Genomic DNA, 27,231 nt, shown 5'->3' with positions numbered 1-27,231 from the left:
TTTCAGTTGTTAACAGTTTATTAGGAAATTCAAATGACAATGAAATTCTCATGCTGTTTTCCCTCAAATACAAAGGTATCTGAAGAAGCACATATAAATATCACTAAAGAAAACAAATTCAAAGCTGGTGATAAGGTGTGAGAGTTATTGCTAGATTGCTGAAGAAGGATGCAAGTCTTGAGGAGAAAGCAACAGGTGTCAAGTTCCACGTCAGCAGTCACAACTCTCAACTCCTTAACAAGTACTTGCGACAGCAACAGTACCCCTACCACTTGCATGTTTCTTCACCTCAAAATACAATACCCGATCACACCGCCTGTATTTCGGCACAGAGTCACCACTGCCTGAGAAATGTCCGACAGTGTTCATTGGCAAGCTGTAGGCTAACGCTTAGTCTCTGAATATATGTATACATAATATTGTTTGTAACTGATAAACCCATCTAAACTGAAAAGAAATCCCTGGGAGACCAGGAACTCAGACATCAACTTAGGAGTCTAAACTTGCTTCATTTAGTGCTTTAGCAATACAGGTAGGACTAGGCTGTAGGGATGTGGTTCACCCTAGGCATGCTGTATTCGCAGACATGAGCCATTGGATGTGTGACGTAACTGATGAGTGGAACTTCATAAGTTACGTAGCAACATAAACATTTTTTCCCACACTGACTATATCGAACTCATAAAACATTTTATCAGATGTACGCACATACGAAGACCTTCATCGACAGCACTGCAGCCATATACCTCACATGCCTGCTTAGATCGGCTTTTGGTATTCACAATATTCATATATCTAACTGACAAACCGAAACCCACACAATGAATATTATCAAACATGCCTATAAAAAATAATATTCAAATTTCCAATCACAGAGGCAAAGTGTACTGTCTCCAATGTTTCTGTACCAATAGTGAGTTAGGTTCATTTAATGCCACAATGAACAGTACTAGTTGAGAGATACTGATGGAAACAAATAAGGTAACATAAAAAAAAATTAAAACTACAAGCGGTCCTTTCCTCTCTTCCTGACTTTTTCCTATGCTTTTGTATTCAGCTCCAGACATACATGGGAATATTTACATTCATGTCTTATATTTTTTGCACCAGAATATTGAAAACTGATCTAACTACAACCAGGCAATAAATACATCAATTTTGCATGAAAATATTTGATGGAAGAAAAATATGATATGATTCCACACAAGTTACCCCAAAAGGACATGTATGTACAAGTATATACATGGAGACATCGGGACATTCACAGTGACTGAAGTCACCTAATGCTGGTCAGGATTACTGAAAACCCTGACTCATCTGAAAAAACATTCTTTGGTCATGACAATATCCCTGGACAGAAATTACCACTTGTCCACACATGAAACAGGTTAATTCAACACTACTCTCATGGATTAATACATGGGCTAAATGCTAAACTATCACATTAAGATAACCAGAAAAAAGAGTAGTCCAAACATGATACAGGAAAATGCAATACCACTGTTTTGGTGTTATGATTATTAAGAATCAGATCTGAAAACAGATTCCTCCAAAGATTAAAACTGATAAAGTTGTAAAAACAGGAAGACGGCGAATATTTTTAGTTCATAATATAACAATGTCATATGTAGAGTGTAAAAATGTAAATAATGCAATTCTGGTGGAGATACATGTTATTTGTAACAGGTGTGTGATCACTATGTAACAACTTTAGAAATTTTATACAAACAAAACCCATGCATTAATGTCTGTGAATAAATTCTACTTCAACTGTGTATGATATTTGTGCACCTCTGTTTAACAATGTAGAACACAACACAAAAATCATCACAAACAATAGTTTCTCTTTTGTATGAATGAAGAACATTTGTTAAAGCAAAAACAGAATTGAGCTGGAAGAGCATACAGCAACAAGAAGACATTGAAGCACTCATAAAATCCTACTGGTACCCATTCCTTCCAAAGGGAGGGTACTTTTGCTTTCAGACATCAGCTGAATGTTACCACAAGTCTGAGGCACCACATATATCCACACTGAAGGAAGGATCTTAAAATAGTGAAAACAAGAAAAACATGCAATAAATATATTGTCGAAAATACATGAAACATCATAGTCCGAAGGTCTTTTCCACATGGGTAAACTTAACATGTTAAGCATTCTTGAAAAACGATTTGATTTTTCGAAGATGAATGCTCAATATACTGACATATTGAATCATATTTAGGCACTTGAGATAAATGCTTGTAGGAATATTGTAACAAACTAATACGATTATATTTCTTTCCAGTCTAACACATGGCAGTATTTTTGTTGACATACACTATAATTCATGAGAGATGATGAAAGATTCTACCGTTTCTTCAGATTGATATGTTGAGTCTGCGATTTGATTCACATTAATAAAGTTACTTGAATTACCTATTTTTCCATGAAAAACATAGAAATATAATGCATACTATGAAGTCATATTTCTGGAAATAAGTTCTACCAAACCTTTCAATCTGAACCATCAATTTTTATTTACAACAGACAAGTTAAGATCATAAACAAGAGAAAATAAACGTTCCATATTATGTTGGTGACAACTGCAATTTCAAAAGAAGTGGTTAGTCATATAATGACAAATATTTCATTCATTCCAGATTGGTTAGATATAAGCTCCAAATTTGATAACTAACGTATTTACAAAAATGAGCCCACTACCAAAGTGACAATGAGATTAAAAATGTAATAATTCTCACGATTGTAAAAGCCCTCCCCATTTAACAAGTTTAACAACTGTGATAGATAAACATATCAATGCCTTTAATGTATTGCAGATAAGTTTTGCATCATTAGTAGAAATAAACTCAATACAGTAAACCTGTATAAATGTGTGTATGCAATCATACCAAAAACCCTAATCCCCTTAATTAACCTTACGTATAGTATTAGGCATTGTCCTGATCTACAAACAGGGTGTAGGGTGTGGTCCACACTGTCAGGCGATGTTGCATGTTGCGGATGAGGTCTGCAGCACGGCTCGCCTCCATGGCGTGGAGGATGATGGAGAGGAATATGAAGCATAGCGCCAGAATGGCAATGTGGAATGACCAATCAAGGGTGACTCTGTGACCGTCAAGGCCAAACATGTCCTCGCAGTCCAGGCCGAATAGAACAACAGCTACAAGCTCGATGGACACTGCAAACAAATTAGATCTGGCTTATCAACTATGTGACTTGTGATGGCAGGTGTTTGAGTGTTGATATGGGTGTGGGAGTGAACTAAAGTGTGTAGGCCTTGATACTGACAAAAGTTTTACATCTGGCAAATCTATTTCTTCAACAGCATACATATCTGGACAGTGAGCATTAAGTTCTTGATTCAATCATTATTTATTTTTATTGAATTAACCTTTATTTATAACTGAACTATAATAATATTCAACATAAATGAAACATATATAACATGAGCAATTTCAGGGAGTGGTGACACCTCAACTGATGAAATAATGTATATTTTATAGGTGCTTCAAACACCATTGATCAGTGAAGTCCAAGCAATCCCAGACTTTCATCCAGTATGCTGATGCTGGATGACTAAATACAACATGGAAGTTGTACACTGGCGCAGCAGAGTTCTGTGGGTTTGAAACACTCACTCACTCACTCACTCACTCACTCACTCACTCACTCACTCACTCACTCACTCACTCACTCACTCACTCACTCACTCACTCACTCACTCACTCACTCACTCACTCACTCAGGAAAGCAAACAGCATGGTTTGATATTTTTTACACATTTGGACATAAGGCCAGACCAATTTTATTTCTTGTTTTACGGATCTGCCTGTTGTATTTTTTCAAGAATATGAAAAAAAACAGAAATTATTCCCCCCACTCCTCAAAAAAAAAATCCAGATATTTTCATTGGCCAAAATAAAGAAATGTTTGTTACACTGTTTTTTTTTTTTGCCCCATGTACACTTCACGAATTGCCAAAAGTAAGATACTTTGAGTATTTAGGAGAAATATTACTTTGATTGATGATAATATTTTTACTTGTTTTATTAGGTTTTCTGGGCCAAAAATCTGAAAAACATGAAATAAAATTGGTCTGGACATACTTAAATTATTCAGTTCAAATTATGAAAAAGTATCAGGCTCCAACCTGCCACCATCATAGTTTCCAACTCGAGTTACCAATCATCAGATTTATGGTGCATTGATGTAGTCAGTATATTCTATAGTATTTGAAACAGATGCATGTGAAAGTTTAGGCACAATAAGTATGTCATAGTGTTGTAGTCAGGTCATTTTAAGCCTCTGCCAGATAGGTTTCAGGTTTACATTGGGAAACGTATGAAAAATGCAATGTAATGATTCACATATATCAACCAATGCAAGGTGATAACACATATATATTACCATATGGCATGATACATATAGATAGCCCTGTGGCAAATTGATCATACATATACACTACCCTATGGCAAGGTGATAACACATATATATTACCATATGGCATGATACATATAGATAGCCCTGTGGCAAATTGATCATACATATACACTACCCTATGGCAAGGTGATAACACATATATACTACCATATGGCATGAAACATATAGATAGCCCTGTGGCAAATTGATCATACATATACACTACCCTATGGCAAGGTGATAACACATATATATTACCATATGGCATGATACATATAGATAGCCCTGTGGCAAATTGATCATACATATACACTACCCTATGGCAAGGTGATAACACATATATATAACCATATGGCATGATACATATAGATAGCCCTGTGGCAAATTGATCATACATATACACTACCCTATGGCAAGGTGATAACACATATATATTACCATATGGCATGATACATATAGATAGCCCTGTGGCAAATTGATCATACATATACACTACCCTATGGCAAGGTGATAACACATATATATTACCATATGGCATGAAACATATAGATAGCCCTGTGGCAAATTGATCATACACATACACTACCCTATGGCAAGGTGATAACACATATATATTAAAATATGGCATGATACATATAGATAGCCCTGTGGCAAATTGATCATACATATACACTACCCTATGGCAAGGTGATAACACATATATATTACCATATGGCATGAAACATATAGATAGCCCTGTGGCAAATTGATCATACACATACACTACTCTATGGCAAGGTGATAACACATATATATTACCATATGGCATGATACATATAGATAGCCCTGTGGCAAATTGATCATACATATGCACTACCCTATGGCAAGGTGATAATCAGCTGTCAGTAATAACCCAAGTAATATAGTAGGATGTCATAAAATTCTTCACCATACTCTATTTTGAAGGAAGGAACTTGAACATGTGAATATGTACTTCGTAAGGATGGGAAATCCACACTAACTTGGTGTGATAAGTGGCTGCACGAGTTCTATCATCCCCAGGGAGTTGAGATTGAAAATATGATGAGCCATTGAGATTGACATCCAATGATCGAGGGGAAACAAAACATCTTTGAGCATGCATCAACAATAGATGGGATAGACTACAGCACCATATAAATACCCACATAATATAATAGATACTCACGTGTCATGATGTTGACAATGGTGAGAGACTTGAATCCGCTGTGAGACTCAAAGAATCTGATATGGTAGAGGAAGGACATGATGAGTCCGAGGAGCGATCCAACACATCCCAGCAGTAGAGTGGCCTGAACAGTCCGGAACCACACTGGAACACACACAACAGATCTTTAAACACAAGACATATGGAGGAACCTTATAAATGTCACCATGGTGGGTCCACGACCATCAGAAAAGAAATATTCATGTCCAAAACACTTTCCAAGTCCAGTGTTTGGTTTACTGGGGTCACAGTGTCACTTTCAAATAGTCTGTCACAAGAAAGAAACTCTCTTTGAAGGGCTACGGGTCCCTAGACCTTGCCTTCTCTTTGAAGCAAAGACTGTTTGGGCTTTGAATTACCAAGGGGTAACAGGTCAGACAGGCCAACCATCTAGGACTATTTCGGCCTGCTTGATCTTGTTTACAATGGAAGCCATGTTGAAAATCAGATGAGGATTTGGTGAGCAAGGTTTTAAAGACACTGTGTCCGGTATCAATCACTGTTTTATTAAGTTTGACTTGATATTAAAACTAATCTCATATAGTCATTCAATATTTCCTGCTCTTTAAATTCAGCAAAATTAAGTTATTTACAGCAGCCACGGTCAGAGAAATGCTATTAACACCTTAAAGTGAATTATAGTTGACAGACATTGGATGCATTTAGCATATACAGTGACTTGTCTAACAGGTCAACAAGTTTTAATGATTGCAAACACAGTAAAGGTAGTTTCAAGTAATGCAAGACACAAGGCTGGTTTGTTCTCAGTAGGGAGTCTGGGCAGAAGAAAGGTGCTCTTAGTGTGTGTTCTGGCCTGAACTTTTGTGAACTGTAAAATTTGTGATTAATTTGACTCTTAAAAGATTTATTTCCTCATTAATCAAAAAGAGAGAAGAAAAATGTGATATTTTCATACTAATAAAGTCAGGGGCATGACAGATTAACGATCTACAGCTAATGGATCTAACTGCGTTTAACTATGTTACTTATATAATTGATTTTATATCTTGTTTTTCTGTTTCAGTCTGAATATGTCAGTTGGAGAAGTCTTATGTTCATCATGGTCATGCAGGTATCAAATCAAACGAAACATTTTTTAAAAATTTTCTAGTTTCTACAATGAATACATAGCCCTTGATTTCAGCCGAAGTAATAAATGTTATGGTATTGTGGAATTTTGACAGTGTGGTGGATTGTCCACTGGGGCCACCATTAATCAATAACACATATTGTATATATTCTCATGGAAGAAATTAAGGAAACACATGAAAGTACAAGGGGTCCTATAATTTTGCCAGGTTCCTTCACAATATTTAAAGCACTGTGGGTGAAACTTTGGAAATAAATAAAGTAACACTTGTACTTTCATTTAAATATATATCTGTATATTCTCAAATGCTAAACTTTCACTACAATACTACACTGGATTTATTAAAACATTTACCATAGATTGTTCTCAGCCATAATTCACTAATACCGTTTATTGTCAAAGTTATAGATAATTGTCCAAGGAGACTACATATCATTAATCAGAATCCATCATGAATTTACTTAATGACGATAATAAGTTTTCAAAACAAAACTGTCAATATTTTTACAGCTATCGTCAGTTAATAACCAGTCATTCTAACATTAAATGAGGTGTCTCCAAGTAAAGCGCCAAAATCAATCTTCAGCATGGACAGTAGACAATTCCCATCAAGTTCGCACTTGACATATGTTTACTGTGGTAAATGGTTATTTTACTCATGGGGAAAGTAGCCTTAAGAGTATGATGGAAATGGTGAAAATTATTCGACGTAGGGGAAATCGGGCTATAAAATTTGTCATTCATCCATCAAAACCTGAGAAAGTCCATAAAATAATTGTAAAGAGGACATAGACAGCTAAAGCAGCTGGATTCGGAGCATGCCATCTTTTCTTTGTGAGAAATGGCCATTTCAAAGGTCATATTCAGTTTGGCAATGCTCAGTTGGTTCGATATATGGGGGCTAGTAACTGACCGACTGACCACAGCTAGACCAAATCAATATTGAAGCTGAATTACTGCCAGGGAAAGGATGTATAGCCCCTGACAACTTATACACCCACTACTGAAATGGCCTGATAGCTATACTGGCAATCTTGACGATATACAGACAACGGTCAACTAATTCCAGTTCTCTTGCCAAAGGTCTGATGTAGAATGACCAAACCGAGGGGTGTTCATGGGCAGATACACCTTTTTGAGAAAGGGTGGGGTGCACTTTATTGAGAAAAGGGGAGTGTGGACTTCATTTTCACCCAACTTTCAATTGTCATTTAACAAAATACTGCACTGAAATGTTTTTTCATCTAGTATTTTATTCATAGTTTTGCAAGGGGTCTTACATGTTTCGTTATGCTCACCCTGATTGGTAAAAACATATTTTCTGGGCCTGGTTATCTGCAGAAGCCTCAGGTCAGACATCACTGAACAGACCGAGGGCTTCCAGAGATGATGAGGCCCTGAACAGCACTGTTACTGCTATTATAGCTAATAAGGACAAAATGCTCCCAGAGTATGGCAAAGTATGGCAGTTGTTATCCACACAGAGCATCCAAGGTCAATGCAACGCTTACTGGAAACATCTCATCAGCAATAAATTATGCTGTTAAAGGCTGCATGATGTCATTCAACATTAGTCTTCAATTCAGCCCATGTGAAAGGTTAAGTTAGCTATGCTGGTCTAATGACTGATTCTGACTGATTGCCAAAATCCTACTGAAACATTGCCCATGTCTGGTGCTCACTGTCACCAGATTCTGTCTTGTGTTTACTCATCCACGACCCCATTCCATAAAGTGATCTTAGTACTATGATAATGGTAACTCCCATACTTAATACAGACTCATTAAGCGTTGAGAAACGGGACCCTGGACTCAAAAGACTCCCTTAGAGACTTGTGCAAGTCTAGGTTTCCATATTCAGTACTCAAAAACAACATCAGTGAGTTTGTGAGGCTTTTATCAATCACATATTTGATTTATGCTGGTATACAGATTAGCAAGAACATCCTGTTGCAAAATGTTGGATAATGACCAGATGACAGGCAAAATGAAGGCATTATTTAGTAAAACATGAGTTTCATAACAGTCACTGTTGTATAACTCAGTATTCAGTGTATATCAATCAATATTACCTAATATCATGAGCATGTCTACATGTATTTACATCCCCAGTAGGCAATACATTGTATATATCTTGTGTCACATACATCTCTACATACTACTGGTAACAAAATATTTTTACAAAACAGAATTTGTTTCCATGCCATATCCAGTCATCTATCCAATGAATATCTTTTTAGCTTTCAGATTTTTTCCTCCAATCAGCAGTCACACAAAGAAAATTTACATTAACCTCAACCTGTGTTTCCTTTAAATTTGAAACTTTGGACTTTTGGGAATTTAGAAATTTAAGGAGTTGATTTGGCCAAGGTGCCCTATACACAAGGTGAGCCTGCACCAACTATCTCATATCCATATGTCCTAGTAACACTTTATGCATGTCTGTTGTCAAATATATCAAATCAACAATGATCATACTACTTGACCATCTGTGTTAGCACACTGTGTACACTGTTGTTTACATGTGTATCGGGCACACAGAGGTAGGACTCTCTGTCTGTGGCTACTGTCAAGGATGCAAAGCTTACTCTGCCTAGACCTGGTGGTATCACCTATACTTCCGAAATGTCCCCTACTTAGTTAATCGTCGTCATTGCAATGATGACAGTGGCAGACAATAAAACTATCAGATATACAGACTTGCTGTCAACGGCTTCAGGTTAAGAACCTTAACTTAATTTGTCAGCACTGATAGCCCCATTAGAGGTGAATGTCCAGTAGTCAGTGGGGATGTTATAAAGTGTATTCAACAGTACTGTATCACTAGTGTGACTGTGAGAGCAGCAGTGTACCTATAGTGACAGCAGCAGTCGACCTGATCGGTATCACCCACACAAGGGTGTATTTCAGACTAACAGCTAGTCTCTAAAATGAACATATTTTACTGAAAAAACGTCCATAGTGATAAAAAATAATATAATGAAATGGAGCCCTGAGACTTTCTTCATTTTCAGACTATGGAAATCTGGACTTGCCACATTTTCTAGACTTGCATGGGCTTTATTTGATATTTATACTTCAGGGCCTGTACGACAGACTAGGTGTATTTGTACAGTGTAGCAAAGACATCACTAGCATACCTTAAAAACATCACTAGCGTACCTTCAACGTTAACAGAAGGGTTAATTGTGTGCCACCAAGACGACAATAGTGTATAACTCAGTGTTAATGGAGGGATATTAGTAGTGGATCTCTGTGTCGCCATGTAGTGTACTACTAGTGTCATCACGACTACAGCGTATTTGTTGTGTTGCCATGATAACAGTAGTGTACCTTCAATGCTAACAGATTATCAGTGTATTGCTGTGTCGCCATGACAACAGTCGATTTGTAGTGTTGCCAACACAACAATAGTGTACCTTCAATGTTAATAGGAGATTAATAGTATATATCTATGTCACCATGACAACAGTTGTGTACCACCAAAGTCATCACAACAGCAGCGTATTTGTAGTGTCATCAACACAACAACTGTGTACCTTCAATGTTAACGGAGGGATGAGTCGTGTATCTTTGTGTTGCCATGACAACAGTAGCGTACCACTAGTGTTACAGAGGTATCAGTAGTGTATCTCTATTGTTTCCATGACAACAGGAGACCATGCTAAAATAACCATGACAAACTTTTTTACACTTATAACATTTTCCCAGAGTACTTTTAATGTGTTTCACCCACTCAGCTTCACCTGACTCAAGTGAATAATGTCTGCCTAGCAGTTCTTGCTGAGACAGCTGTGACAACGTACATTTGTTTATTTATCAACTATGACGTAAGCAGCCGGCCATATTAATGCAGGGACAGAATAATTCATTGTCTTGCTCTGTTCCTGACAAGGGCATAAGAGTGATATGCAGAATATTTGAAACAGTATTTGGATTAGGGCTGGGATGGGTCGAGGTTTTCTACCAAGTCACCCAACACCATATTTCCCTACCCTACCCAAATACCAGTTATGTTAATTCATGACAAATTTGTAGGAAACAGCAATATATTCTACAGCTTGGGGACAAAAATTTTGTGTCGTTCAATATCTTAACCATATATTACGCTAAAAAAAAGTGACTGTAAATATGTCTAAATCTTCAAAGGCATTACAACCATTTAATCATGCAGGAAAACCATTTTACATTGTCTAATTAGTCTGTTTTGCAGTGTCTGCTGGTCACATGATCATAACAGGTCTGGGCAATGAGATGGGTACCCAAGTCCAACTCATGACCCATCAATCCTGGGTATCCTGGTTACCTGTCACAGTCCAAATTTGGAAGCTTTCAAATCATTTCCTCCTCACACAAGATTTTCCCGGCACACTGAGTCTGGTTTATTTGTAGGTTTCTACACTCACATACATATCCTCATCACCAGTTAATACTAAAGGTGCAAAATTCAATGTTGCCATCAGTTGTACGGCATATTTCTATGATTCAGAACAAATTTTAGATAATATTTGTGTAATATATTTGTTTTCACCGTGGAGGAAAGCAGGATTCACATCATCCTCGATATCTCCAGGGTATACGTTCCGAAAAGTCTCCACTATACCCTGGACGCATCTACGGGTCGGCCCGATAATTTTATTACCTCCCTTGGCTGGCTTTTTATCCAATCAGGTGTCTACGCTGGGAAGTTGAGCGAACCAATCACAACTCACTTTCGCTTTTCAAATTCTCTAACCGATTAAACTTGGCAAACAAACCATGCACAGGTTCTCTGAAAGGGGATTTCTTGCACATGTTTCTAAAAAGGTTTCGGACCTATAAATTTGCCTGTATGATTTCCTCAAATTGTGAGTCGCACGGCGAGCAAACCTTCGCAGAAGCAACTGCTACCTTTGTTGACACTGGCAAGTTCGGTTATAACGGATGCCTTGCCGATTGGCTACTGTGAGAATGCGGAGCCAGCAAAGGGAGGTAATACAATTATCGGGCCGACCCGTAGATGCGTCCAGGGTATAGTGGAGACTTTTCGGAACGTATACCCTGGAGATATCGAGGATGGATTCACATTTGCTGCCAATAACGTAAACTAATGTTCATGACATAATCAATAACAAATCTGTAACAATTAGAATTGTTTGATCAGCACTCAGTTGGTGAGTCTGTGATAAAACACACATTTTTCTGGAGGATAACCCATTGTGTATTGCACGGAGCGACATTTCAGAGCAGATTCTGTGACACTGGAGCTGTGGGTTAAAATAACATAACTGAGAAAGTGTAATTCCAAACATACATATATAACATTTGAACAGTTTCTAAATGGTATTGTGCCCAGAGTTGGAGAATCTACTCTGAAATGTCACTCTATGCAATAAACAAGAAGTTGTTATCCTTAGAGCCATAAGCTTTATTATTGTTATAATTCACCCTATATTTGTCTACACTCATGTAATCTGTCATCATGAATGGACCGCAGGACACCATACACAACGTTGTAAGGACACTCTCTTACAGATAGGACCGAGAGGTCACAGTTAGAGGTGTTGACCTGTGAGGACCATTCCTAATTAACCATACAACTGTGTATGAATCAAGGCCATTGTCCCAACTGATAAACCATGGTTGTCCTGGCCTGTCACCAGCTGTAGACTGGCACTGCTGCAGTTGATTTTGGAAGCCTTCATGGCCTGTTTACTCAACACATGCCTCCAAGCTCTGTTGGCATTCCAGTGTACCAACAGTTGTCCCCCTGTGAACATTTTGTTGATAAATAATGCCTGCGTTGAAAGATAACAAGTCAGGCTATAACTTATATATCTCTCTGACCTATATCGGTTATTTAATACCCATGCCAGTGGTTTCAATTTCAAGATCTAGTTACATATCACAATTATGATATATGTTAGTAGGTACCATGAATACCATTTTGAATGTGACACAAAGTTAAACATTGGCCACGAAATCTGATGATTGTTGCTTAAAAGAATGTATTACTCTAGCCAGATCAGAGAAATACATAATTTGTTTTCGTATATTTCTCATAAATACTGATATTTTGCCAAACGACAATGAACTATGAATGACAAGTCTTTATGGATGATCAACTTCTTTATTGTACAAAAGCACCATTTTGATATATATAGATACTTACCCCGTTTTCAAGCATGAATCAAGCTCTATTAACCATTCTAACACTCCTGATGTGACAGGTGTGGTAAGTTCAAAGTAGCTACATGTATTCGGGTGATCTCCCTTTCTCTCAGGCACCTTTCAACCAGGATTTGTCCATTGTAATCTTACTTGCTTCAAGTTCATGGCTTGGGTAGTGTGCACATGAAAAAGGCTGTGGGCACTATTTTAGTATATGTTAGGAAGAATTTTGAAAATTGTTCCTTTTTTTGTATGTTCATTAACACTATTTGATGTTGGTCTATATGTGGGTGTTCAACAATATTTATCCTCTCTCTGCCCAACAGGCACCAGCACGCAGGTGTTATGAAACTATTACCTCACCCTCTGCACTTCTTGAACCTGCCAAAAGCATCCAATCATAATTTACATTTCACACATACCCCACAGTAATTACCTCCCATGGTTATGTAACTTTACACCATGTCCTCACCAGGCAATCTATTCCTGGACTGATTGCACTTTGTGGTCAGCAGAGCACCTGGGGCCATTAGGGAGATTGGACACTCTCTTGATAACGAGGAACTCACAGGTAGTCCCTTTTCTTGTGATGACATAATATTACAGTTGTACAACAACATGCTGCTAAACCTCATACTGCCATGTTAAAACCCATGCACTTGATCAATCAGTTGGGTTAAACTCAAGAGTAAAGAGTACATTAAATTTTATAAGAGGATAAAAAAAAAATTAAAAAAAAAATTGTTTGTACTTTCGTTACTTACCTTGCAAAGTATTTTTAATAACTTAACCTCAGTCATCCTAACATAATCTACTCAAAATTCCATTTAGCCTGAAGCCTCACTGTAAGTAGATACCAATAATTAACAAAAAATAATGGTTCAAGCCATGTATGTTCTGAAGTACTTCCTGTTCCTAGAGATAGGGAAAAGGTTTAATATAGTACAACATAGTATTTTGTTTTCTATTGAAAAGTCATATATTAAAGTTAATTTGACTGAAAATGTGACCATCAGATGATGCTACAAAACTCAAAAATGGGTTCATTCCCTGTTAAAGTCACCCTGCTAGCTTGCTTTGTCTAAAGAAGATCTCCATAATCAGATATCAACCCTGGCAATCAGTAACACTAAGCTTGAAGATGCAAGACAACTATCACCAGAGTCACAATATTAACACAGTGCTCATCTACTCATTTTGCACACTCAAGTTTTAGACAAAATCGAAACGGTACTACCCATCAGTAAAACACAAACTAATCCCAAACTCCCCTCCTTCAGGACCAGGCAGAATAATGTGCATCTGGATAAAGAACATCTCATCAAGGACCCTGAACATCTCATCAACCCTAACATCAATGGGGAATACACATAAATCCCCACAGACATTGAACATTTGAGACATGATGTATATAGTTGACAACATTACCTCACACCGCTGATCATTTTATAATGATTGGAATCAGTCATTGTCAAGACATATTCTGAGATAATCTGTGTTGTGATTAAAGAGGAAGTGGTAGATCAGTAGTAGAGTAAAACACTAAACACCAACCACAGAGACAAAACATTCTTGATTTTCCATAGAGATGGAGTCCACTTGTGGTAATAGACAAATTTGCAGTGAAAATCACATGAATTAATCACAGAAAAGAGGTGTTTGCAAAAAGCGTAATCATATTCTGTCTAAGTTGCAGTCTTTGCCATTCACATGATTTGTATACAAAGTAAGTGTTTGTCTCCTGGACAGAGTGTCGTGTTCCCAGCAACAAGCTGTGTTTGTGACCTCCTATTTATTCAGATTTCTGAAAACTCAGCTTCCCTTTCTAAATTAGCTTGGGACAAGCAAACCAAAAACTGATATTGTAAGCTGGGGTGACTATTTAACGGGAGACAACTCTTGCGATGGCGATGGTCTACTGAAACATATTATTGCTATAGTATTTTATAATGAGTGACAAGAAACTTGAATGTCAGATCAACAAAGCAGTTAAAACAGAACTCAGTGAGGATGAAAGTCCAAACATCCTTTATTTTGTGCAGCAAATTTATCAAAGGAAGTTATTTACTTAACTACTGATGCATCAATAGTTTTCCTTTCTACCACCGACGAAATGCCATTGGAGGTTCAACAATTGCAATCCACTGATAGTGTGATGCATTGTTACAGCCCTCTTATAACAGCATAAAACACAGGCTACAGTGACACATCATCTCCCCACTGCGTAGATTGATGCTCATGATGTTGATCATTGGATTGTCCAGTCCAGACTTGATTATTTACAGACCACTACCAAATAGCTGGAACATTGCAGCACTAAACAACAAACCAACAAACCAAACCAGTGCAATTGCCTTGTTCTGTGATAGAATTCACGTTCTTGGCCTGATGAGAGACCACTGTACCCACTGGGCTACCCCAGTTACATAATGAATAATCCTTTATGTCAGCAGTAGTGTTCCACTCAACGATGTCACACTTCTAAGTTCAGTTGAAACCAGAAATCAAACCTTTTCCCAGCCCAAGTCTGTAGTTGTGGAACCTTCTTCATGAGGAAACATGGCCACTGTTTTTGTAATGCATACACTTGTATCAAAACTTTGCCATGTACAATCACAGTGTGTTGATCTAGACAAAGCAAACTTCCTCTGCCGGCCTGGCTATCAATGCAATCAAGCTTCCAAGAGCAATCACAACACACTCCAAGTTTTCACAGTCAGTCGAGGTACCACTGTTCTTCAGCATCAAAGTATGTCTGTCTTGTGGAGATCACTCAGTTGCTTATGTCACTAGCAGTGACTGGAGAGCTGGGTCAACACCTCAGTGAGTGAGTGAAAAATATTGGCATGATGAAAACACACTAAAAGCACTAGGTTGCCATACAGCCCCTTCATTCACATTCAGAAAGACAGCTACAAAGCTTTGCATTCTTTTTAAACAGTGGGTTTTACGCCACTTTTACCAACATTCCACTACAGGAGACACCAGAAATGGGCTTCACACATTGTACCCATCTGAGGAATTGAACCTGTGTCTTTAGAGTGATGAGCAAACGCATTAAGCACTGGAATACCCCACTGCCCCCTTAAGTACATGGAATAGCTTTGATAATTTTTTAAAAAGTATAAGGTTACTATAGAAGTCTATGGGAAAACATTTGGTGTTGCGTAACCTGTAGGACACATAAATCTTTCTGATGTTAATGTAAAATGCGACCAAATCTATCAAGAATGAAAAAACTAATCACATGTAATTCAGCCCCTATACTAGTAGCCATTGATTGGCACAGTTACCATGAAGAATCTGCCGGAGACAATTTATCTATGGTTCCAGAGAAACAATTTATTGTAGTCCCAGGGAAACAACTTATTTATGGTTCCAGAGAAACAATTTATTTGTAGTCCCCGAGAAACAATATATTTGTAGTCCCCGAGAAACAATTTATTTGTTTCCTGAGAAACAATTTATTTGTACTCCCAGAGAAACAATTTATTTGTAGTCCCCGAGAAACAATTCATTTATGGTTCCAGAAAGGTTTTTTGTCTTTTTTACCAAAAGCAGCATTAAGAAATGTAATGGGATGTCATAATGACTTACTTTGTGGTATGTAATAAGTGTGTGGGATTTTTTGGCAGCATGGAAGATTGATCATTAATCAGGGGCTTGAATCTTGCTTGGAACATTCAAGGGGTGGTTTCTAAAATTCTACATTCAGTTTGTATCTGAGTCCAGTTGTTTAATGCTGCACTCAGCAGTATTCCAGGTATATGACAGTGGCCCATAAACAAGGGAGTCAGGTCCTGGCAAACCCCTACTGACATCATGTGCATTTGTCGGCACATTGTCATAAAAGGTGACTGTGCTTGTCATTAGAGGCGACTAACAGGATCGGGTGGTCAGGCTCGCTGATTTGGTTGACACATGCGCAGATCGACGCTCATGTTGTCAATCACAGGATTGTCTGGTCCAGAATCGATTATCTACAGACTGCCGCTATATAGCTGGAATACTGCTGAGTGTGGCATAAAACTAAACTCACACACTCACTGTCTGCACAATTAAGATACCATGACATTAATGACACAAGTCAGCCAGATTGACAACAAGATACCAAGAATCAGTGCTTTCAACAAGCTTGGATTGCTGGGGCTAGACTGTCGAAGCTCTCTTAGTGCTAAGATAGTCATAAGTGTCATGCATTAACATGAACTTACAACTATCTTAGTGCTAGGAGAGCTTCGAAAATCTGGGCTCTAATGATCATCATGACCTAGATCTTCATGGTTTGTGCTTGAAAGTGAGTTAGCTATTCAAATGCCATGTGCAATAAAACATACTTTAAGACTTTCATACATGTTGCAGGTGTACAATACAAGAGCAGGATCTATATAAAAAATATTTTAAAAAATGCCAACCAGTGTTTGAGATGTTCCCTTAGCTGAGAATCGGAGGTGTGTGAGATAATTACCAGATCAATCTCAGAAGTTACAGAACCAAGCCTGTGTTCACCACAACCTGGATATAAAGCATCATAAGCTCGTAGCCACTGTGATATAATATTACAGCAGGTTTCAATATTCTGATCGTTATGTTACAGCTGTTTTGTATAAGTGAATCATGTTTTACAACCCAGTGAACAATATTCCAATTATATCTCAACTGCTGCATTAACTTATTGTTATTAATATCATGTCCCGCTATATGACACTCTGTGAATAATTGAATCTAGCTAAAACAATTCAGTGACTGACATGAGAATAAGCAATTTGATACTAAAATAATGATATAAGTCATGTCAGCTAGTCTGATCACCTGATCCCTGATGACAACCATTTATTGCTGAAAACCATTGTGAAATGGAATGTTTACAGGGCTGAACTAAGTTCATTAGTGATATGGATGGCGAGTGGGGTAGCTTAGACCAATCTCTGAATATATATAAGTCTGATTGTAGCAAACACACTCATTTAAATTGCAAAAGGAGACCAGAGATCTGGCACCTGATGAAATCTAAGTTTGCTGCATTTAAGACTTTAGAATGGCAGGGAAGGCTAGGCTGGAGGTAAAATAATCTAGTACAGGGACTGCGAGACAGACTGTGGGATAGCCTTGTGGATACAGCGTCTAGTTGTCACACCAATGACCAGGTTTAGTGGGTACAGTGTGTGATGCCCATTTCTCGTGTCCTCTTTTGTCCCCGGTTGAGATATTGCTGGATGTTCGATAAAAATAGCTTAAAACTATCTGAACTCTATCAACACTGCTTCTATCAAGGCCTAACAATGAAGATCCAAGTTAGAATTGGTCTTAAGTAAGAAGCCAGTAACTTCACAGGGTGGTTTAACATGTCATCATATCGCAATTAGATCAATGTTCATGCTGTTGATCATTGGATAGTCTGACCAAGACTTGATTATTTACAGACTACCATGGCTGCTACAGCATAGACTGTGAATACATCGTTAAAACATCTACCAATCAGTCCAATGAATACACTGAAGTAAACTGAAAATATCAGTACAATAATTCCATTATCTACTTCTATTGGGTTAGCAAGGGGTCATGTGATCCCCTCCATCTACAACCCCCCCCTAAATTAATCCTCCTCTGGGCCTATCAATGATCACATCTCTCTGATCGATCAAGTATCAATCTGCTCAGCTAACAAGTCCTGTCTCCCTCTTAGCCCCTATAAGCCGACCACGACAGTTTAAACCACCAAATAACACCCAATTACAGACAGCTAGGAGCATCCAGAGCCTTCACAGACAGTTGATGGGTCTACAAGAAAGTACAGTTCTTGACCAGGATGAAATTGATGCCATGTTATTCACCCAACAAAATGAAACATCACAGGGTTGTCACATTCTTCACACTCATGGCGCTGATGGTGCATCACGCAGTTGAATGCTTCATCACTTACATATCTACCAGTGTCTGTCTGAACTCAATAGAAAATCAATGCTTATAAATAAACTGACAAATTAACAACTTCATGGTTGCATATTTAATCACTGACAAGAAATGCCTGCAAAAAAGAGTACAAAAATCAATCTCATCAATCATCACAATATCCCACAAGCTCAGACAACTCTACTATCAGCCAATCCAGAGACAGTGAACCAGAACAGAGATTGGCAATCTTTTCAAGAACACACCATATTTCTTATGGTCCTTACAAATATCTCCTCTTCCTGTTTAATGCAAAGAGCAGGTGTTTGTCATTCATTAGTGAGTCTTTGTTGACTTGAGCAGGCCTGCTTGCTCCCAACCAGCCACATCCTGGAAAGGTCAACAGCTCAACCTCCTAGTGTCTTGCTCAATGACATTCTTCACAAGCCTCTCTTCAGGGTCACCGACAAGCAAACCGATAATTGTACACAGATAGTTACAGACAAAGACATCACCAATACCTTAAGTCTGTGGATCAGAATCCATTATTACAGGATTACAAAATGATTGTACAGCTACACCCTTGCACAAACCTATCTGGACTCCCAAACAACCTATGTTTGTAATATGAGGAGCTTGGTTGATTGTTAGTCATCATATCTTGACTGCATGAATCGATGTCAGTGTCACATGTCAGTTCCAGGCTTGAATACTGACGGTGTGTCATCATGCAGCTTCAACATTATGTAACTGCACACACATACTACCGGTGTATGAAATTAGGTCCTCCGAATGCCCGAGACAGTCTAGATTTCTGACAATCTGCAAGTCAGCCTGATGGTCTGGTAAAAGTTTCAGATGTACCATACAATGTAGTAAATCTTTGTGTCTGGTGTGGGTAAATCCATTTTGGGTTGGTAACATTTTGAAAGTTACCAGTCCTGATGTCTGGCTGGGTTTTTGGCTTATTTCATACACTGATATTACAAACCACCTAACACTGAAAAATTCTACTTGAAGTCATTACACACATCAAATGTAAAACTCAAAAACTGAAACAACTTGTACTCTTGTGCGTTCCTCTCTGTCCTAAATCATGCTTACATGACTTTCGGAAATCTTTTCAAATGACCTAGCCACATAGGTTTGGATCAATCATTAAGCCTCATTTATGTTATGTTTGCCTGTATTCTGGTTTTCAGGAATTTAAATGCTTCATAACTATTCAAAATGTTCCACATTTATTGCTTAATAAGTCTTTCAGTTATTTATCATAATCCAACATGAATGCCTTTCATTTTTCTCTTAACATAGCTCATAGGCACATGTAGGATTTCAATAATCACAAAGTATTCAATCTAGGAGGAAGGGAAAGAGGAAAAAGAGGCAGAATTAATCCATCCTATCCACATCCAAGTTTCCCAATGATGTTATTTACACTGTGACTAACATGAATTTCACACCAGATTATTTCACAATAGGCTGGCGGACAAATAAATCATTTGGACTAAACAGTTTCCATCCAACGCATGTGACAATGCATTTCTTTAAAGATAAATGACACCCTCCCACACTATAGTAGATGTTGATCCGGTTACTGTGGTTTTGTACTAGCACTACACAAGGCTAATGTCTAGACACTGAATACAATATTTTTCACAGTGAAAACACAGCTGCTGGATCATATGAACATTATGAATAAAAAGGAACCCAGTGACACTCTAGTTTTTTCACAAACTGCAATAATCTGGAACAGCCAGCTGTCATAGACTTGCTTGGTCTGTACTGGATGTATAGGTGTCAGTGTCTGTATGACCGACTAAAGAACCATGCACTTGTTCCAGTGGTATGGTACATCAGTCCATAACACTGAAACATGTACATCTCTGTACTTCAGTCTTGTTTTCCAGGTGCAAAGGTCACAAACAGGATTTGGAAACATTCATCAAGGAACACAATCAAAGTCTGATCTCAGACGCTGACTTGCCCATCAGTATCTCAGTGTGGGAGTACAATACATTTTTCATTTCCTTCCGCCAACCTTACAATAAACATCCTCTACAGATTGCTACTTATTTTGTCATTTTACTTTTTTGAATAAGCAAAAGCCAGGATCAAAGGCAATGTTGTAAGTACACAGACAAACACTAACTGAATTCTAGAGCGATGTGTTTAACCATTGACTCCATCCATGTTATTATTCACCTTGTTCATATACTGATCATACTGACAGCTGCATATTCCAATACATTTTACTCCAATAGGTCACCTCTAGTGAGTGAGTGAGTGAGTGAGTGAGTGAGTGAGTGAGTGAGTGAGTGAGTGAGTGAGTGAGTGAGTGAGTGAGTGAGTGAGTGAGTGGTTGAGTGGTTTTACGCTGTCTTTAGTAACATTCAAGTAATACTGCAGTGGGGGACACCTGAAATGGGCTAACACATTTTACCCATGTGGGGTATCAAACTCAGGTCTTCAAGGTGATGAGCAGACACTTTAACCATTAAGCTAACCTGATAACCCAAGTGAACTCTAAAACATACTTTTTCAACAGTTCACTTATAATTCTGCTTCAAATGCCTTTCCAGGTGACTTGTATTTGTACCATGCTGACAACAGCTTTATGCATGCATGACTTATTACAGAGAAATAGCATCTTCTGCATTATTCATATAGTTATGCATGAGTAATGCCAACCTTTGATCAGTAAATACATATCTGTAATAAACCACAGATACTCCAATACATCAGGTGCTAACACCATGAACACAACAGATAGTATTATATGTCCTTGCTAAAACTCAGCATACAGGGTGCTATCACTGGTATAGAATTCCAACTTTTATCCACTGGTGCCTTTGGGCATCAGACAGATAATTTGATCCAAGTATACTTATAAGTTAAATTGTCATTTCAATTCAAGGTGTAAAACATCAGAAAATATCATATTATCCTGTAAACTTGACTGCAAGAATAGTTCTGCTTCCAGGAATTAACCAACAAACCGTGTTATCATAAAAAACAGGATTTCCTGTGTAGGCACTGTCATAGATTGAGAATGGCACATAAACTATTGATGGGACACAAAAACAGGTTTTGAATCATTGGCACTGTCATAGATTGAGAATAGCACAGATAAACAGTTTGATGGGGCACAAAAACAGGTTTTGAATCATTGGCACTGTCATAGATTGAGAATGGCACAGATAAACTACTGAAGGGACACAAAAACAGGTTTTGAATCATTTGTGCTAACTGCAGATTTACTAAGCCACGGCACTCATACTGAGCACTATTTCAATTCCTGTGACACCATGGACTCGATTGGTGATACCTTTCGTGCATTTTATTCAAACACACAGACTAATGGAATGATATACTAGCAGAGACATTACCCAGTATTAGGAGAAAAAGCGTTGAGCAACACTCACAATTAAACAAAACATTTCATAAGTTTGCTTCGAAGGTATTTCTAAACACCTTCACCATGAGAACATTTGCTTTTTCCCTGGTTCTGTCATTACTACTCACAATGAAGTGAGCCGCTTTTTCCAGAACACCACTGTACAATTGTCGCACTGTTTGATAATGTCTGTAACACAAACTCAACACTGTTTACTGTCATTCATAAATACCTAGTCGACTCTACATCCATGATTAGTCAAAATACCCCACGTCTGCCTCATATTTCTCATAATTCAACAATGTCTTGCATTACTTCAAATGGATTCACATATTGAATATCATTCAACTTCAGCAGAGATAGCCTCAGCCTAAGTGGAAAGCAGCATATCCTATCAACAAATCTGTCTCACACTACACTACAGAGACTATCTGCTTCCAACCAACATATTCCCATCAGAGTAGCCCAGAGATCACGTCTTACTGGAATCTTACGAAGTTTTCACCAGTGGCCTCAATATAATATGTGATAAAATAAATCAGAACGTCACACCCACCAAAATGTGTATCAATCTGCTTTATAGGATTTCAGAGGGGTTAATTATTGCAATCAGTGGTTTGTATCAAACAGCAGACAATCTGGGCAAGAAGGCCTGTCTTTCATTACAAGACGGGACAATAAATCGCTGTTCTAATCATCTCACACACGTTATTCCAATAAGTCTGGAGATCTAATAAGAGATTCATGTTTTCTAACAATCTCGTCCAGCAGCAATTGTTTCACATGGATGGGATGTTATCATGAACACTTCATGAAGTACTCCATGTATTTATGGCAAAGTCTAACAGGTTTGGAGGTGGGTTTATGGATTCCAGGGTCAAGTTAAGTGTCACTTCTGATGCAGTAAAGCTGCCTAAGCAGGTGGGAACAACTGGACAATTTTATGGGCAACAATAATGATTTATAAAAATCTACATTGCAGTCCTACCTCTCATACTTTATACAAAGTAATAGAATATTTTTCAACCACAAAAGGTACTTGTCAGAAGCTTATTTTCAAAATTATATTTGTTATTCGTGACATTCATCATGTCCTTTGTGACAATGTTTGCCCTACACATGAAAATTTAAGAATCATCATGACTCCCTGGTGTCATGGGAGGGAGTCATGGACATGTTTTGGGGAGTCGATTTCAGTATGGAACTTTCATCAATACATCAACTGTGAGTGTTTAATAACGATAAAGAAAACAAGGAAAAGCAGGTCAGGTATGTAATCAGGATTGAGTAGTTAACTGGCTAATCTTCAACTAAGTAGTTTTAAACAACAGCAAATTACAAACTTAGATAATCTGAACCTAGGGCCCAGTAGCACTGCTTCAAAAATGATGCTAGCTCTTAAATTCACTGTGTGTTTGAGATAATTTGTGCATCAAACACACAGGTTTTCTGTGTCAGGGCAAACACTGTTGTTATCAAAATGGTGATGAGTTTTTTTAACTAAAACACATCAAAACTAAATATATTTTAATAACATTTAACATGAATATTAAAATTATGCCATGTAACATTTTTGCTAATTATTCATTGTCTGAGGAACTGAAACAAAGTATACATATATATATATACACTAAGAATTAATGATCTTTAATTGTATTTTAATTCTGTACCACCAGAAACCATAGAAACTGAAAAATACCAAAGATATATTTGTGGGACAAACATTGCTGAAACATTGTAGACTGTACTAGGACTGGGTCAGGAATTCTATATTAGAATGGAGATCCAGCTATACATATGGGGTCTGAGAGCAGAAATTTAATCTAAAGTCATTGTAGTTTTTATGAAGTGGTGTATATGCATGATTTAATGTGTTCGGTGCCACAGATCCTTCCATCAACAGAGATGAAGGTTGTGAACACTTCTTCTTTGAAGTCATGAAGCAGTAGGTGTTAGTCATCCCATTAAAGGTCACATGCAACGTAAAATACAACTTTGCAGATTCTGATACCTTTTGGTTTGCACTTATCGAAACAAATCATCAAAAATACCAATTCAACCAATAAAGTTGAAAAAAAAATGAGATGAAAAAAAAGCCTGCAAAATAGGAGTTCAAATGATTCACTGAATTTCCCCCCAAAAATGGTTTCAACAGCTGTGCTGTGCTGCGCCCATAACGCAGACGCAATGAATAGGTTCACGGAGCTTGAAACAGTATGCATGCCCAGAGTATGAGGTCATGAGCAGTAGTCTAATCTTGGTTGTGTACACAAACAAGTAAATAATCTACTCGTTACGTAAAAAAAACTTGTTGATTGTGGTAAGCAGCATCTGCCACAGAGAAAGCTCAATGTCTGGTTTATTGACACCTATATGTCTGCCTGCCTGTCTCAAGATAATATGCAATACACAGTTTCAATCATTAACCACATGCAATTTGAACTTTACACCCATCAGTCTATACGCCATAAACAAAATAAATTGATTTATGACTCATGCACCTAAGTCGTGTCTCTGCCACATTATGTAATTAGGCAAACATACATACACATGTACACATGGCATGTTCTTATGTCTGTGGGTTGCAAACAAACTACATCCATTTTTCTCGAATGACTGGACCTGACCGAAACTGGTACAAACTCTTGTCAGTTTCAAGCCCTGCTTTGTACTTGGACGAATGACAGCTTCCAGCCACGCAGTAGTTCACCATCTCTACTGAGATGATTTTTTATTGGAGTTAACGCAAATTCAGAGAACATGTATTTCAAATTCCAACATCTCTATATACTTTATGGATAACAATTTCTTCTAGTGCATATGATTAGGTTTGACAATGGTGTATGAATCCATGCTGAAACAACACATTAAGTACAATAAAAGAAGTTATTATCTATAAAGAATCTTACTTTCTTGTGACTCGCCATACTTCTAAAATGCCCATCAAGCAGATCATATTTCTGTACACACACAAGCCCTCAGCGTATCAGCAAATGAACCAGCCAATCGGAAGCCATCGTTACACTTGAGTGCACGCCCACCCGATAAGACTGGGTTCAGTCTCCCGGGCTTCATTTCGAGAGAAGTAAGCCCAAGTGCTAAATATTGCAATTTTGAATCGCGATTATGCACTTATAATGATGTTTTTTTGTTTTTTCACATGCAGCAATGTATGTTAAATGTCATGAAGAAGTGTTTTAATTATGTTTGATTTTTCGGTTGCATGTGACCTTTAAAGTATTATCCTTCTGCTACTGTCTGTTAGTGACCCTGCTTATGTTAATCCTCATGAATGATTCATGTTTCTTGGTGTAGTACAGTCAAGTCTCGCTAAACCGACATACCTGTTGCACTGCATGCTGTCAGATTAAGATGTCAGGCTAAATATATGAGGCAAAATTATATTTATTCAATTTGTTACCAACAAAAGCGTTGGACAAAGCCGATAAACGGAGGTCGGATTAACAAGATATGACTGTATTTTAGAAGTTGGGAAGTACAATATTAATCAATTAAATCAATCAACATCGATTCAATATTCATTGAAATAGAACAATTTGCAATCTATCTGATTTTTCATCCAGGAAACTGAAGTACCATAAGAACAGTGTCCCTCCAACTCCAAGCCTTGTTTCACGGAAGCAGAACATCAGTGTCAAGAGGTTACCAGATGTACACCCATCTAGTCCTCCTTCCTTGAGAGGCAACAGTACACAAATGTTGCACAATATCACTGCTGGTCATATGGATACACACCCCTGGCATATCCCTGTGTTATCATGGCAATATCAAAGAACTCAGCGTTTAACACCATATTCACTTGTTGACTATATTAACACTTCAAGAGCAGTATAAATACTTAGCGCAGGTTAAGGACATTCTGCCATTTTCATTGTCAATATACTATATGTGAAATATGTCAAAGCCACTTATCACTTTGTATCCTGATAAACTATACATGCCATTTTTTACCATTAGTTATTCCTGTCACAGAATGGTAACTGTACGTGATAGACACTGTCAACACAAACGTTGCCAAACTGGTTATTCAGATCCACACAATTGTACTGACATTCATGTCAAAAGGACAGCTGACGGGATTAATGCATGACTTGCAAAAAAATATTAACAAACAGGCTTTCTAAGTAAATGAATAAATAACGTTATCGCCATGTAAACATTACTTAAAAGATAAATTGTATATCATGTTTCCATGACGTCATGATACAGTTGACATGAGTTGTGACAATACAATGTGACAAGTGAACCACTTGAACAATACATGTAAGTTGACACTATGTTTATAATCATGTATATATCACTCACCTATATCTTTTGAGTTGATGATGGCTCCCAGACTGTCCATATCTCCGCAATATCCACTGTCGACATTACAGTGTCGGAACACACCGATATCAGTGTTCGAGCGACCTCTCGAAGCAAGCCAGTGAGGTGTGGCGATCGCAATCGCATTAAATGCCACACTCAGTGTTGAGCAAAGAAAACCAAGAATCGTCACAACAGTCGCCATTTTAAACTGTTCTGTAGTGTAGGTGACACGAAAGATGTAATTCAAATAAATTAATTTGACGACGCTCGTGAATTACAAACTCTATCACAGACTCCCTCGTACACACTCACAGGTTGGACTTGTCAGACCAAAACAAACCAGCCAGCGTTGTCTGAGGAAATACCCTGTCACGTGACACTGACGTCGTGCTTACGTCACAAAGGTTACACCGTTATAACAGGTGCGTGACCTTCTCGGGGTGTCCAAGAAAGGTAAACACAAAAACAACAGTAAATATTCACATTACGGTTAATATCGCGACTAGGAAATAGGTAAAAGCACAACTTGTATCAGTGCTTGTTATCGATACCGACATGGTGATGTGATATGAAACGACCGTGAATCAGTTCTTGACACTGTATTAACCCGAGATCGGGTTTATTTATTTATGTGTTGCACGCGGAAAGATGTCGTAATTCCGTCCACTTACGATATTTTTAAAGCCGGATATATTTGGACAATAGCAGCGTGCGCAATACACCAGT

At 37.8% G+C, this 27,231-nt stretch overlaps 1 protein-coding gene across 1 annotated transcript; it reads right to left on the bottom strand.

Moving 5' to 3' along the window:
• LOC137277534 (uncharacterized) lies at positions 1–26,886 on the bottom strand. The gene is made up of 3 exons (XM_067809310.1): positions 26,503–26,886; positions 5,610–5,753; positions 1–3,182 (listed from the first exon to the last, which is right to left on the bottom strand). Exons 1-3 carry the CDS (start codon positions 26,705–26,707, stop codon positions 2,932–2,934), a joined length of 600 nt encoding a protein of 199 aa, XP_067665411.1. The 5' UTR covers positions 26,708–26,886; the 3' UTR covers positions 1–2,931.
• Positions 26,887–27,231: the final 345 nt, after the last annotated feature.

Source organism: Haliotis asinina, chromosome 3 (assembly GCF_037392515.1).
Source record: "Haliotis asinina isolate JCU_RB_2024 chromosome 3, JCU_Hal_asi_v2, whole genome shotgun sequence".
Lineage (NCBI taxonomy): Eukaryota > Metazoa > Mollusca > Gastropoda > Lepetellida > Haliotidae > Haliotis > Haliotis asinina.
The sequence above is the reverse complement of the archived record's forward strand: the minus strand, read 5'-3'. Positions and strand labels throughout refer to the sequence as shown.

Bases quoted from the DNA above. Each gene is read 5' to 3' on its own strand.
- LOC137277534 (XM_067809310.1), bottom strand. From the start codon at position 26,707: ATGGCGACTGTTGTGACGATTCTTGGTTTTCTTTGCTCAACACTGAGT. The intron at 5,754-26,502 runs GTGAGTGATATA...TGTGTGTTCCAG, and splicing joins CATCAACTCAAAAGATATAG to TGTGGTTCCGGACTGTTCAG. The intron at 3,183-5,609 runs GTGAGTATCTAT...ATTTGTTTGCAG, and splicing joins CATTGTCAACATCATGACAC to TGTCCATCGAGCTTGTAGCT.